The following is a 15,075-nucleotide window of genomic DNA, read 5'->3' on the forward strand; positions in this document are numbered from 1 at the left end:
TTCTTCATCTGTACGGAGGATGTCTGTGACATATGGTTCTTATAAGAATCTAATGAAATCCAACAAGCAAAAGTAGATAGATTCATGGGATCCTTATTGTGGTCCAGGCACTGAAATTTTCTTGTGTTAGGTCATCGAATCCTTAGAGCAACCTTGTAAGATAAGCTGAAAAAGGCTGAGTAACTTGCTTTAAGTCATACAGGTAAGTGCCATGATCCAAACCCAGTTCTTCCATATTACACATTCCAAACTCCTTTGTTGTAGCCTTCCTGGAGAGAGATCACACCAACAGATGAATCTCGTAACTAATGTAGAAGGCCCAATTCCATAGTCTCTACAAAGCAAAGTTCAGAGAAGAAGAACATTTAGAAAAACAACATACTGAGATATTTAGAATATTTTTTATTATTGACCAATATTTCATAAAACTACTTAAATCTTTGATAAAGAATCAGTGAATCCAATTGTCAAAACCTGGTTTCAAGGTATGGCCTTGGCACGTGATAGGCAAAAAAAAAAATGCTGTAGATGGAGAATTAACAGAATTGTAAGATCTCATACAATGAATGGAAAGAGCATCAATAAAAGTAGACTGTTGTAAAAAATTAGACTTGATTACATCCCAGGAGCTATGGCATTTCTGAGGAGATGCAAATGTTACAGAGCTGGAAGGAAAGAGAGAGGCTTTCTTGCAATGTGAGGATGAAACGGAATGAGGTGTAAGCCAGGGCTGAGAGACTCACTGGGAGATAATCTGTAATACCAATTTGCTGTGCATTTTGGTATGTCTTTTAGACAAGTAAGAAAGGAAGCTATCATATTACAGAAGTAGATTTGACAAGATTTATTAATTTTTGACATTTTTTCCTCCTAAAATACAAGTCAGATTGAGTTAGAATATATTGTGTAGTGTTAGGAGCATTCGTTTTGAAATTAGTTGTCCTGGGTTTGGAACCCTAGTCATGTACCCCTTGGACAAAATTTCTTAAGCTGCCTAATCTTCATTTTATTCATCTGTAAAGTGGGGAGAAGAATAGTATAACATTTGGGGCATAGGCTGGGCAGGATTAAGTGAATTAATGCAAATCAGTGGCTTAACACAGAGTAGGTATAGTGGTACAAGAGTACTCTGTTTATTATTATATCAAACCCTGATTAAACATCTGCTACTGATCACTACTATTGGATAAAATCCCAAACTCTCGTAGTACTCTATGATCTGGCTCCGTTCCACTCTATAATCTCTATGTCAAAGGTCCAAATGTCTTCAAGAGCCTGGCAGGTAGAAAGCAAGCTAGGTGAGGCTGTGGCAAACTGAGGGCCACACATTCCATCAAAAGGGGACACCTGCTATTCACTCTGGTAGCTCTTTGCTTTCTGGGAAGATGAGCCTAGTGTGGTTACCTTTGAAGAGATGTCAGAAACCTGTACTTCACATGAAATCTAATTATTAAATGTGAACAACTACATCAGAATTCTAAGACCAAACAAAGCCCATTTGCGGGCTGGATGTGGTTGCCACCTTGCCCCCTCTGCTTCATGCCCTTCCCAGCATTGCAGACTGCTTAGTTTTCCTGCCATAAATTTTATTCCTTTATGCCTTAGTGCTTTTTAAGAAAATGTTGAATATTATTGACATACAAAGTTACATTAATTTCCGATGTGTAACATAGTGATTCAACAAGTCTGTACATTATGCTGTGGTCACCACAAGTACAGCTACCATCTGTCCTGATACATCACTCTTACAGTATCATTGACTCCATTCTTTATGCTGTTTTCTATTCTCATAATTTATTCATTCCATAAATGGAAGCCTGTATTTCTCACTCCCCTCCACTCATTTTGTGCCCCATCCTTCACCCCCCTCACCTTTGGCAACCATCAGTTTGTTCTCTGTATTTATAGGTGTACCTCAGTGCTTCTAGACGTGCTAGTCACTCTGCCTAGCTTGGCCTTGGTTCTTTCTCTCTTGAACTGGATTGGTCTTTTAGACTTGGCTCAACCTGTTTTCTCTGAGTTAATTACTTCCTCCTTTGTGATGCCAGAGCATTTCATAAGATCATTCATTCTACTGTAGTGCTTAAGACATTAATTTGCTTTTTTATTTAGAAATAATTATTAAGCACCAAAATGTGTACTAGCTACAGCCATAAACTGGCGTCCCTGTTCCGTGGGTGCCTATATTCCACTGTGATCTTCATGTCAGTCCTCCGATGAGAACGTGAGCTCATTGAGGGCAAGGACCATGTGCTGTTGGTCTGGTTTTCTCAAATCTCAGTTAGCCGGATACCAGGTATGAGTGTCCTCTTGCTGCTGTAACAAATTTCCACAAACCTACTGTCTTGATACAAGCTTATTATCTTGCGGTTATGGGGGTCAGAAGCCTGAAATGGGTCTCACTGGACTAAAATCAAGGTGTCATCAGGGCCAAGTTCCTTCTGGAAGCTCTAGGGAAGAATTTGTTTCTTGCCTTTTCCAGTTTCTAGTGGCTGCCTGCATTTCTTGGCTTGTGGCCCCTTCCTCCATCCTCAAAGCAAGAAGTGTAGCATCAGAGAAAGTCAGTCTCTCTCTATGACTTCCTTTTTTCCCTCCCTTTTCCACTCATAAGGACCCTTGTGATTATATTGCCCACCTGGTTGTGCTCGCTTCGGCAGCACATATACATTGCCCACCTGGTTACCCCAGGATACTCTTCTAATCTCAGGGTCATCTGGTTAACAGCTGTAATTCCATTTGCAACCTAAATTCCCCCTTGTCATGTCATGTAATGTATTTCTAAGTTCTGGGGAACATATTCACATAGGCATCTCTGGGAAGACCATTATTCTTCCTACCATAACTGGGAAGCTGAATGACTGAATGAATGGATAAATGATGAATGAAACTCTTAGAGGGTGGGAACCAGTTGTGCTAGCCACAGAAGGCAGAAAAAGTAGTAAATATCTCTGACCTGAAGGACTTGATGGTCAGCTGGATTGGGGAGTGGTATAGTGCTTGGGGATCTTCCAAACCTCCCTCCTCAGGTTGAACATCTCTGACTCCTACCGGCTTTCCCTGAAATCCCAGATTAAGATCAGATCCTTGTTTTGTGTGCTCAAGGCAGCCTTCTTTGGAATATATCCTCACACTTGTGATGCTAGTTCAATAAATGCCTTGACTAAATCTTACGGGTAATGCGTACAATAAAATGTATCCGTCTTGTGTCTCAATGTGTAACACTGAGCAGAGTGCCTGGCATATGGTAAGTGTTCAAAACTTTGTTGAGAGAAAAAAACAAATGAATAAATAAATGAAGAATTAGAGAAAAATGGAGTGTTTAACCCACCTACTATTTGTTCTGCCTTTGAGTTTTGTAACGCGGGACCATAGACTTTCTAACGTGGCACCCAAATTGGGAGGGCAAGCATATATACTTTTTTCTCATTGGGGAGCCAAGAGTATATATCGGATTTCTCAATGGAGTCCATGACCAAAACCATGGAAGAAGCACTGCTCTGAGTGTGCAGAGTTCGGAGAGGAGATCATTTGGCTGTGGTACAGAGAAGGAAGATACTGTCCTGGGAAAGGCAGATGGGCTTCTCACTAATGCTAACTGGGCTTTTGTACCTGTCTTCCTCCTCTAGGAGAAGGGAGTGTGCTGCCTCTCTTGACGCAGGACTCTAACTCCAAAGCTCGGAGGGGTATTTTAAGACGAGCTGTGTTTTCTGAGGATCAGAGAAAGGCTCTGGAGAAAATGTTTCAGAAGCAGAAATATATCAGCAAAACAGACCGAAAGAAACTTGCCCTCAGCTTGGGACTAAAGGAATCACAGGTACTAATGAGCAGGAAGTTGTCCACTGCTCCTGATTTCTGAAGGAATACAATGAAATCCATGCATTTGGCAATGTCTGTTGTACTAGGTATGGTGCTGGACCCTAAAGTGTTACTGAAATGATTTTCACAATTGTTGAGTGGGTGGAAATATATGTCACAATTGCTATTTGAAAATAGGTCCATTTGCTGAGAGGTCTAGGTTTTTGCATGATTAATTCTCCCCAATTGAAGAGAACCACTAAGGATGTGGCATTTACATCATTAGTTGTTTGCTCTGGTTTCAGAGAAGTAGACTACATAATTTACAAAAGCAGGAACCAATTTTCTTGTCTTTTTCTTCATTTCCAATCCAAAATCCAGTCATAAATATGTGACTCATAAATACCTTCAAATAGATTTCATTACTCTGCACTCTGAGCTTATGTCACGTACAGTAAAGTGGTTTCATATTTGCAACACCTACAAATCTTTCTTATACATTAAGGTACTAGTATTTTATGACTAGTCATTTTATAATCACCGTATAAAATAAGCACCATAATCGTCCTCATTTTCTAGATGAGAAAGTGTAGGGAAGTAAATACGGGTCTGATGTCATGTAGTGAAGCTGCTTTGGAGCTGGGCTCTCACCTCAGGCAACTTGACTCTGGAGTTTGTGTTCTATTTAACCTGGAGCTATCATGTATCGTTGTGCAGGATATGGCACTGCACAAGGGCACAAGGACAAAGAGGCATGGCAGCAACTGAAATGTAGCAGGTGCTCCGCCTGCCAAACTGACTTTCTTGGTGCAAGGCTACATCCACCTGGATTTTTTTTTTTTTTTATGTTATGTTAGTCACCATACATTACATCATTAGTTTTTGATGTAGTGTTCCATGATTCATTGTTTGCGTATAACACCCAGTGCTCCATGCAGAACATGCCCTCTTTAATACCCATCACCAGGCTAACCCATCCCCCCACCCCCCTCCCCTCTAGAACCCTCAGTTTGTTTCTCAGAGTCCATAGTCTCTCATGATTCGTCTCCCCCTCTGATTCACCCCCTTCATTTTACCCTTCCTACTATCTTCTTTTTATTTTTTGAGTTAGCATAAAGGCATTGAAGGGCTAGCAGAGGCCCTGTGTAACTACCATGCTCTACTGTTCTTCGCTTAATACAAATGACCTTGTTTCTAACTTTGGACTTCATTAAACCAGTTATTTTTGGATGAAACTCTCCTTAACCTTGCTTCCTTTCCCTAGGGAAGTGATCTGTTCCCCCCACCTCCAACTTTTTCTAGTTGTAGGAAGCAGTACATACTGTGTGGTAGAGGGTAATTGGCCTACATCAGCCCATCTGTGCTTTCCTCATTGTGTGGTACTACAGATCCCTAACCTCAGTTTCTCACGTAAAAAGCAGACAAATACAGGAATTCTGTCTATGTCGCAGAGCAGTTTTGCATATATGATAGGTAAATCAGTAGCTATATCTTGATGGTCTGTTGTGTGCAAGACGCTGTACTAATAAGTAGGCAGTAAGAGGGAGTGTTGATTAAGCACTGATTAAGATACACTCTGTGCACCCAGGAATTTATATGAGCAACTGGGAAAACAAAGCAGAAGCTCATGAACGGTTAGATAATAATATACGATACCACAGGAGACATCACTCGGTATGTTAGATATACTGCCAAATAAAGCAGTTAGATCAGTAGTCCTTTGAGCTCATTGCCCTGTTAGTATTCCATTACACTGTATACAGCAGTTTATCCATTCTAATGGTAGGTGTTTGGATTGCTCCTAATTTTTGGCTATTATTCGTATTATTTGTAGCAATTATTTCAGCTGTCATCAAAATATTTGGAATATTATGTTTAGGAACATTTTCCTGTTACAACCATTGCAAACTCTTCAAGTTTGAGGTTTTTTTTACTGTGGTAAAATACATGTAACATAAAATTTACTATTTAAACCTTTTTTAAGGGTACAGTTTAGGGGCAGTAAGTACATTCACATTGTTGAGCAACCATGGCTACCATCCATCTCCAGAACTTTTTTATCTTGTAAAACTGAAACTCTGTATCCATTAAACAGTGACTCCCCCTTCCCCACTCCCCCCAGCCCCTGGCAACCACCACCTTCTTTCTCTATGATTTGAGGTTCTAGGTACCTCAAATGAGTGGAATCATTTGTATTTGGCCTTTTGTGATTGGTTTATTTCACTTAGCATACTATCTTCAAGGTTCATCCATGTTGTATCATGTGTCAGAATTTCCTTCCTTTTAGAAAAGGGGAGTATGTCAGAGGGGGAGACGAACCATGAGAGATGATGGACTCTGAAAAACTGAGGGTTCTAGAGGGTAGGGGGGTGGGGGGATGGGTTAGCCTGGTGATGGGTATTGAGGAGGGCACGTTTTGCATGGTGCACTGGGTGTTATGAACAAACAATGAATCATGGAACACTGCATCAAAAACTAATGATGTAATATATGGTGATTAACATAACAATAAAAAAAATAAAAAAAAAATAAAAAAAAAAGAATTTCCTTCCTTTTTAATGCTGAATAATTGTCCATTGTATGTATATACCATATTTGTTTATGCATTCACCCATTAGTGGACACTTTGGTTGCTTCTACTTTTTGTGAATAATGCTTTGAACATGTATATACAAATATCTCTTCAAGTCTCTGCTTTTAATTCTTCTAGGTAGTTTGTGGCTTTTTCATATGTTTGTGGTGTCTTTACACAGAAATTTCTCATTTTTATGTTGGTGGCTCTATTTTTTCTTTTGTGGTCTTAGTGTTTTATGTCAATGCTTGAAAAAAATTCATCTCTCTAAGACTGTAATGACAATCTCTTATAGTTCTTTTCTAGAACTTTTATAGTTTTCTTTTTGTGTTTAGCTGTTTCATCCATTTGAAATTTGTTTTTGTATTTGTTGAGAGGTAGAACTTTTAATTTATGGTTTTCCCCAAATATGTACATTTGTTTCAATACTGTTGATTGTGAAGAAACTTTCTTCATGATTTTTTTTCTTTGAGATATCACTCAGAAAAAATTCAAGGTCTACAGAAAAACTAAGGAAAGAAGAAAATAATGAATGTGATGAGAAGGGCAAGAATCACCAATGGGCACAAATAAAATGTCTTAGTGAAAACCCACTAGAAATACTTGGCAGGCTTTCTAGGAGTAAATGCCCACTGCAAATAATAAATGAGTTCATGACTAGAACCAAATGCTCTGATATGTACACATTAGTGCTGTTTTCTTATGAAAAGCCTTAACCACAGAATTGTAACTGAGATGGCAATCTTTTGGACTCACTTGCCTGGGGTCAGGTTCTTTGCAGCCATTTTGAAATTGCCAGTCAGGTTGAAAGAATGAAGGAATTGTTTTGCCATTCTGGAAAGATCATCTCAGATAGAAATTTTTCCTTCATTGGGAGAAACATTGGTTGGTAATGCTTTAATAATTATTTTTTAAGGTAAAACTTCCTAGTTTTTTGTTTTAAAAATAGAAACCCACTAAATTGTTCAAGTAAAGATGCAGTATAATGCTCAGGAGAACAATGTGATTGACTTTTAAAATATCAGGAAACCAGTTGTGAAGTTTTCTGATCAGGCACGGTTGACTACGGAGTAGATAAAGGGGGGAGTTAATAGTAAAGACAGACTCTGGTGGGGTGGGGCGGAAGTATGGCTCAAATTAGAAACCACCATCATAAGTACTTTGGGGTTAATAACGATTGATATTGAGCCTAATTATTCAAGTTTGATAAATCATATGAGTAATCAAACTTGGAAACTGAAGCCTGGAATTTATCAAAGCATTATAAAATGCATTCCTAATTTAGTTTTCCAGAAGTTCCTAATGAAATCTGAATGTTTTAAGAGCCTGGGCACTGGAGTGGGACAGTCATGGATTCTGTTCTAAGTGCTTCCATTTTACTAGCTGAGTGACCTTGAACTGGTTTATCACCCTGAACCTCAATTTTCATACATGTGAAATGAGGACTTGGTGCAGTCATCGTGAGGATCAAATTATGTAATCCACACAGCATGCACGGTCTGACACCTCGCACAAAGTAAACACTATTACTAGCCGATAGCCTTTCCTTTGTGTAAATAATTTAGCATGGACTAAATGATGTTTTAAACTGTTGAGTGTTAAATCAGTTTTGAAAGATGTCAGACTTGCAGGCGGTAACCCGCTTATTGCAGTCGTTTTGTTTCATCAGTGTGGGGATATTATACTAAAGCAGTTGTTCAGATATTTTTGAAGGAGCCCAGGTGAAAAGCCATAAGGACTTTGCTAGGCTGGCTCTCACAATAAGGTATCTCGTAGAAGGCATTACAGTTTACAATGCTGAAGTGAAGTAACGTGGAGTAAGTGGCCATTTTGTTCAATTATTTTGTCAACAGGTGAAAATTTGGTTTCAGAACAGAAGAATGAAGTGGCGGAATTCCAAAGAGAAGGAAGTGCTTTCCAACAGGTGTGTCCAGGAAGTAGGCCTTCAAGAGGATCCCCTCTCAAGGTCTGCTCTGGGGCTCCCTTCCCCGTGTCCTTCACTCTGGGAAGTCTCCCAGCAGCACTCGAGTCCCAGATGGAGGGAGAATTCGCCAGAACCTTCAGAAAGACTCATCCAACAGAGTTCAGGGGCAGCGGCCCCAGAAGCAAAGTCACAGCAGGGTGCCTTGTATTTGTGTTCGGAAGATGCTGGAGACAAGGGTGTACTTACTGGGGCAGTCTGAATGGAAGCCTTCCTCTACGTTAATTTAAAAGGATGCTTAACTAATAACATTTGGACTCTAAAACCAGCTAGCTTGTGCCTCATCAGTGCCTAAAACATAATACCTTTGGAGTGACGCATGAACTAATGCTTTAGGAAACCCTCTCCAGTGCTCTCTTGTTTGGCTCCCAGACTCAGGCTTAATTTGTAAGTGGAGTAGAATCTCCCAGAAAGTACGAAGGAACTGAAAAGAATGAGAGTTATAGTTGGCTCAGTCCCTGCTCTGAGTATGTGTGTATATATGTGTGTGTCTCTACGTGTGTGTGTGTATATATATATATATATATATAAATACTCATTGAAATACATTAGTAGGAACTAGTTCCTCTTTAAATATTGCACCAAGCAAATTCATTTCCTTTTATATGAGGAAAAACCAACTATTGACCGAATATTATTAATTTTTTGAAAATAATGTAAAATTTGGATTTTGGTCCAACGTGTTTTTTTAAAAATTCCCTATTTTCTGATTTCTTTCAGTCTCCAGCTATAAATGAACCTTAACAACTCAGCTCAGCTACCCTAATCGAATGAGGCATTGTTAGATACATACCCTGAAAGTCTTTACTTAAAAGTAATCCAACAAGAAAACTAGAAGAATTTCTGAATGAAACTATTAGGACCTTTAATTTTCCAAGTGTCTGGACTTCATCAGGACATCATTGAGGGAGGTACCCATTTAACTAATGATTATCTTTTGATCTCTTCTCTGTAAGGATGGGCCTTAATCAAGGTTTGCAAAATGAAATGCCTTTAAGGGCCTGTCAATAAATAACGGGCGTGGCCCACCTAAAAATATTTGAGTTTAATAATTTTAAAAGTATTGTGTTGGGCAAATGAAACATCTATGCCAAGCAGTTTGTGACCTCCCGCCAAGATTTAAAGAAGTGTCACAGTTCCTAAAATGTTCCCAACTGGACTTCAAAACACAATACTGATGGAACCGGTAGTGGATTTCTGTTTGCACTTCTAGTTATAGACTCAATTTTCCACTTAGGTGGTATACACTATATATATTAGGTTATTTTTATGTATTAACAAGCATCACACAGATGTTTTGTGTGTTTTGTTGTTCCTGAAATAGTAGTGGTATAAAATTGCATTTCTGGTAACGATTTGCTTAATCTAGAAATTTTTATTCCAGGTCCAAGAAAAAATTATGTTTCACTTTGAAGGAAATGAGGCAGAAAAAGGAAATGATGTGGTTTTCAACTAGGTTACTATTAATCTGTGGACAAGAAACATTATTAGAAGTTCATGATGTGGAATTTTGTTAGTTGAGACAGCTGCGTAAAGAGAGTGGCTTCTAATTTGCTTAAATTCCTAGTTATAGACTTTGAGGCTTTAGCGTTTAAAGAAGGTAATATCTCAGAAGACAACAGTTTTAGTCAGCATCAGGTAATGATTTTGTCTGAACGTGATTTGAATTGGGGTATGCTAGCCTGTGTCTTTATCACGAGTTGTTTTACTTAAAAGTCCTCTCGGAAAAAGCTTGTCTCGGTGTCTCTGTGGGAAAGAGGAGCAGGGATCTGCTGACAACCATTTAAAATTTAAAACCTGTCTTAAAATGATTTATAGTATTGGGTTTTTTTTCTTGGTAGAATGTTAACCTCACCTACATTTTTTGGGTCCTTTCTGTGCACCAGAGACTGTGTTAAGCCTTTAGGGTGAGTTAATTCATGGCGGTCCTCATGACAGTAGCCCTAGGAGGTAGGCACTATTACTGTCAGGATTCTGTTACCCAGACGAGGGCGTAAGGCCGTGGTTAGGGTGGTGGCCCAAGGTCATGAGGTTAATAAATGGGATTTGGACCCTGGCCATCAAGTTTCAAATCTTGAAATCATACCAACCATACGGGGGTGCATACCGCTGTAGAATGTATTCACCAGCTATGGGCTGCATTGTAAGACATACGTTTTGGGGATTGCGGTAAGATTTATTAAAGAAATTCAGAAGCATATTGTACTTTATGATCTCTTACTTGGGGAATGGTTTTCTTTCTAGTGTTCTCTTCTCTATTAACTTTGAAGTTTAGGGAAGGTAAAGAATTGCAAAAGCCTTCAACTATGAAGCCTCTATAGAAAATAGTCCCGTAGGAGTGTTTAAGTGAAATGAAACTATTTTTTTTATCACTCACTGCCAAAAATTTTGAAGTGCTTATCTATGGTTAATGTTCCTTGAGAATAACTTGAAGATCAAACGAGAGCAACCTGCTTCATGGCCACCTGATAAGCCAGGTTTTAGATGTGGGCTAATTGGTGCTTAAATGATCTTAACCCCGGACTTTCACACCAAGCTCTGAGACTCAGCAGAAGATTTTCTCTCTGTAAGGTTGGCCTGATAGTCAAATATACAAATAAATATTTTAACTGGTTTCTACTCTGGAATGCCTTAAGGCTTAGGAAAAGTACACTTTAGGTGAATATATTAGGGATACATAGGAAACACACAAATGCATATGCTTGGTGCACATACATAAGCCTGTTGTGCCTTCCCTTTGCCTTCCTTTCCTGAATTAACTTGAGAGAACTGCTGAGCTTGATATTCTAATTGACAAGGGTCTCCCTTCTCTCTTAATTTGTACTCTGCCAACTCTCTCTCTACCTCCTTCCACCTGAAATACATACACATGTATTTTCCTCTGTTCTCTAGATGCAGATTCCTTTTCTCCATGTGGTCACATATTAGTGTATTTGTTGTCTGCTTTCCAGGAAATTCTGCTCTAGTAAGCACCGGAACCAGAGAAGCCTGGAGGTGAAGGTATTTTTAAAATTTTTAGAAGACATTGTCATGTGGGTTTTTAGGCAGATGAGAAGAAAAAATGGTTAGTGCCATGCTCTAGCTTTTACAAAAATAAGTATTTTATAAAGCTAAATATAAAGGGTTGGAAGTATATAGCAGGTTAGGCATGATCACTGGGTTGGGAGACAGTGAAGGCCACGATCATTGATGTTGAAAAGGCCATTCTATTTTCTTAGCGATGCCGTGGGTTGAATGGGGAACCCAATTGCTTAGTCCAGTGGTTCTCAAACTTTAAAAATTCATACATATGAACATGCCATACCTTCCCACCAGTTTTGGGTATGTGTTCAGATTTGTGCATATACTTCATACATTCTCTTCAGCCACACCTCCCACTCCACCCTCTGAGAATCATTACACATGTTTTTCTCTTTTCAAATATAAAGTCATAATTAAATTTGCTCATTCAAACTACCCATGTCCTTTCTGGTCCCTTTCATTTTGCATTCTGATGCATTTGTTTTAAAGCTACACACTCCCCAACGTGTTCCATGACCAGTGATTTCTTCAAGCTCTGCTGGCCTTTAATACAGAAGTCTCATTCCACTGTGTTGATAAGCTTGTTAGCCACTGCCTCTGCAGTCATCTGAAATCCACAAAAATACTTTTTCTTTTTGGATTTCAACACTTACTGGGTACTCAGTGTGAGGCACTGTCCTAGGCTCTGTGTAAACGTGAGGGAGAATGTGGTCCTTGCCCTCAAGAAACTTAGAATTATCTTAAAAAAAAAAAAAAAGAAACTTAGTATTAGTCTTTTTGCCAAACAACTTTTGATATATTCTATGCTGTCAGTAACCGGATCCAGTAAATTTGAAGCAAAAAATAATCTTCTAACATCCTCCCAAACCCCCATCTCTCCATGTGCGGTTGTGGGGAGTGATACGAAGTTGATTAAGTGCTCCACTATTTAGAAAAATACAAGCTCCCTGGCATTGTTGGTTTTCTCTCTCTCCTCCAATCAGGCCACGTTGGTCCCAAGAGGAGTCAGAGCCCGAGGGAAGAATTCATTATTCTTTTGTTCATAGTGCATCCGACCCTCTACTTTGGTCTTTCTACTTTCTCAGCCTCAGATCAACCTGTACCCATGGTGGGTGGGAACAGTGAAGGAAAAGCAAATAACACAAGTGAGGGGGGAAATCAGGATGATAAGTATTCTCGAATATATAAGGAAGTTTTGCAGAATTAATTTATATCCTTTATAAACCATCTCTGAAATAAGCAACTACCTTAAGAATGTTGGACTAACCCCACAAAGATGGTTCTTATCTTCCAGATATTATTTGGGTTCTGTTACATTGTTATTTTTGGTTGTAAAAGTTATACATGCTCATTATGAAGAAACGCACTTGAAAATACAGCTAACAAAAATTCGTGTGTAATTCCATTATTTGGAGACAGCCAACTTAGCTCTTTTGTGAAAAATTTTCACATTGAATGTATGTACATATAAAGGTGTGTATGACTAAACAGATTTGGATCATAGTATGTGTCCAGTTTATCCTGCTTTTTTTAACTCAACTTTTTACAGAAGACATTTCCCCATGCCATTAAATAAATGCTGAAACTATTTATGATGGCTATATAATTTTCCATTGCTAACTCTTTCACTTCTTGAGGTGGACCAGGGAATGGGGCTGGGGGGTGGCAGGTCATGGAGAGAATGATCATGGAGCTCCTGTACCAAATGGAGAACCTCTTCCAAAAAGCCACCATGAAGTTTATCAAAACATATCCATCCAGTCAAGGTCCAAGGGAGTGTATACGCTTGGATTTCAATACCTTGCCAGCAGCAAACATACTAATGTAGGGCAAAATTTTTAATTGTGCTTTACAGTCACACTGATAACCTCATTTTAGCTATGTTTAATCGCCCATGATGTGGATAGAAGTCAAGCAAACTATTGGGTGTCTGGCATCTGTCACCATTTTGAAGGCTGAGATGATAAGGCTGCTCTCCCTAGTTAGTCCAGAATTCCCCAGTTCCCACAACTCTGGACATTCTCTCAAAGTTGCATGAGTAACAGAAATTATGAGGAAAACTTTTGGGATCAGAACATTCTGAGGTTAAAAGGTAGCCTTCAGTGTTATTTAAACCCAAAGCAGAATCATCAAGTGTTTGATGCTAACCAAAATTTAAAAAAAAACAGGTACATCAATTTGAATAAAATAAAGTGATAAAATTAAGTCATAATGTATAGTTAATCCTATTACAATGAATTTCCATTGTAGTTTCCTAGAGCAGCCATAATAGACTACCACAAACCGTATGGCTTAAGACAACAGAAATCTATTCTCTCACAGTTGTGGAGGACAAAAAATCCATAATCAAGATGCTGGCAGGGCCATGGTCCCTCAGAAGATTTTAGGAAGCTGCCCTTTCCAGCTTCTAGTGGCTCTAGGGAGGTCTTTGGGTTGGGCTGTGTGACTCCAACCTCTACCTCTGACTCATACGGTCTTCTCTCCTGTGTCTGTGTCACAAACTTTTCTCTGTGACCTCTGTAATTGGTTTTAGAGCTGCCTCCAAGTCCAGGATAATCATATCTTAAGATCCTTAACTTCATTGCATCTGCAAAGATCCCTTTTCAAATAAGGTCACATTCACAGGTTCCAGGAGTTAGGACATAGACCAATCTTTTTGGGAACCAAAACTATTCAACCACCACGACTGTATTCTACCATATTACAGAAAAAGATCTAGAAAAACAAAAACAAAAGACTTATACTCCCTTGGCATTGCCCGTAACGGAATTTGACTTATATTGCTTTGACTTAAGGTTTTGTACCATTAAGTGATGCACTACTTAAAAGAGCATTTGGGGCAGGAAAATTTTTGCGAAAGTTGCCTCCATTTTGGATTTCTTTCTACACTACAATTTAAGAAAATGCAGCCCTAATTTTTTAAAGCCCTCACATGGATTCCAGATGTTGACCATTTAATCCGAGGTGTTTCCTTCCTTATTATACAAATGTGGTGCACATCAAAAAATTGGCATTGTTTAATTTATGACTCACACGTGAACCATTGTTTTTTGTGATGTCGTTATTTTAAGTGATTCATAAACTAAACAATGCCAATATTTTGGACACATACCATATTTGTATAATGAGGAAACACCTTCTTGTATTAAATGGTCAACATCTGGGATCCATGTGGGAATTTCTTTGAAATTTTAAATAAAGACAAATTAGCATGGCATACATTTTCTCAGACGCAGCTATAGTTGTAATCAAAAGACAGAAGGACTTGGTACTATATTGTGGTTAAGAAAACAGGAATGTTGTTGACAGAAACATCCAATAATGTTTTTACAGCACTATTTTGATGATGGGGTAAATGGAGTTGTGGAGTGAAACACAATATGGGCAGTGTTGAGTCAGGGATCAAAAATCAACTCAAGTGTACTCTCTTAGTAGGAGTGCAAGTTATTAAAAACTTTCTGCAGGGCAAGTTGCTAACACAAATTGTTAAATGAGCATACCCTTTGACTAGACAGTGCCACTTACTAGAATTTATTTTAAGGAAATAGAAATGTGCACACAATTTTATATAGAAAGGTACTCATCGAAATATATTTGACTTTATTTTTTAGAGCAGTTTCAGGTTCACAGAAAAATTGAGCGGAAGATACAGAGATTTCCCATATGTCCTCCCTCTTCACATACGCACAGCCTCCCCACTATCAAC

General features: G+C 38.8%; 1 protein-coding gene across 1 annotated transcript in view; it reads left to right on the forward strand.

Moving 5' to 3' along the window:
* DBX2 (developing brain homeobox 2) overlaps positions 1-15,075 on the forward strand; it is a 133,153-nt gene that overhangs the window by 22,664 nt on the left and 95,414 nt on the right. Inside the window, exons 3-4 of the mRNA XM_025882745.2 lie at positions 3,627-3,814; positions 8,221-9,259. Coding sequence (XP_025738530.2) covers positions 3,627-3,814; positions 8,221-8,550 — 518 coding nt within the window. The 3' untranslated portion in view covers positions 8,551-9,259. The remainder of the gene's footprint in view (positions 1-3,626; positions 3,815-8,220; positions 9,260-15,075) is intronic.

This window comes from Callorhinus ursinus, unplaced genomic scaffold (assembly GCF_003265705.2).
Source record: "Callorhinus ursinus isolate GAN/ISIS: 27379988/994484 unplaced genomic scaffold, GSC_fseal_2.0 scaffold44, whole genome shotgun sequence".
Taxonomy (NCBI): Eukaryota; Metazoa; Chordata; class Mammalia; order Carnivora; family Otariidae; genus Callorhinus; species Callorhinus ursinus.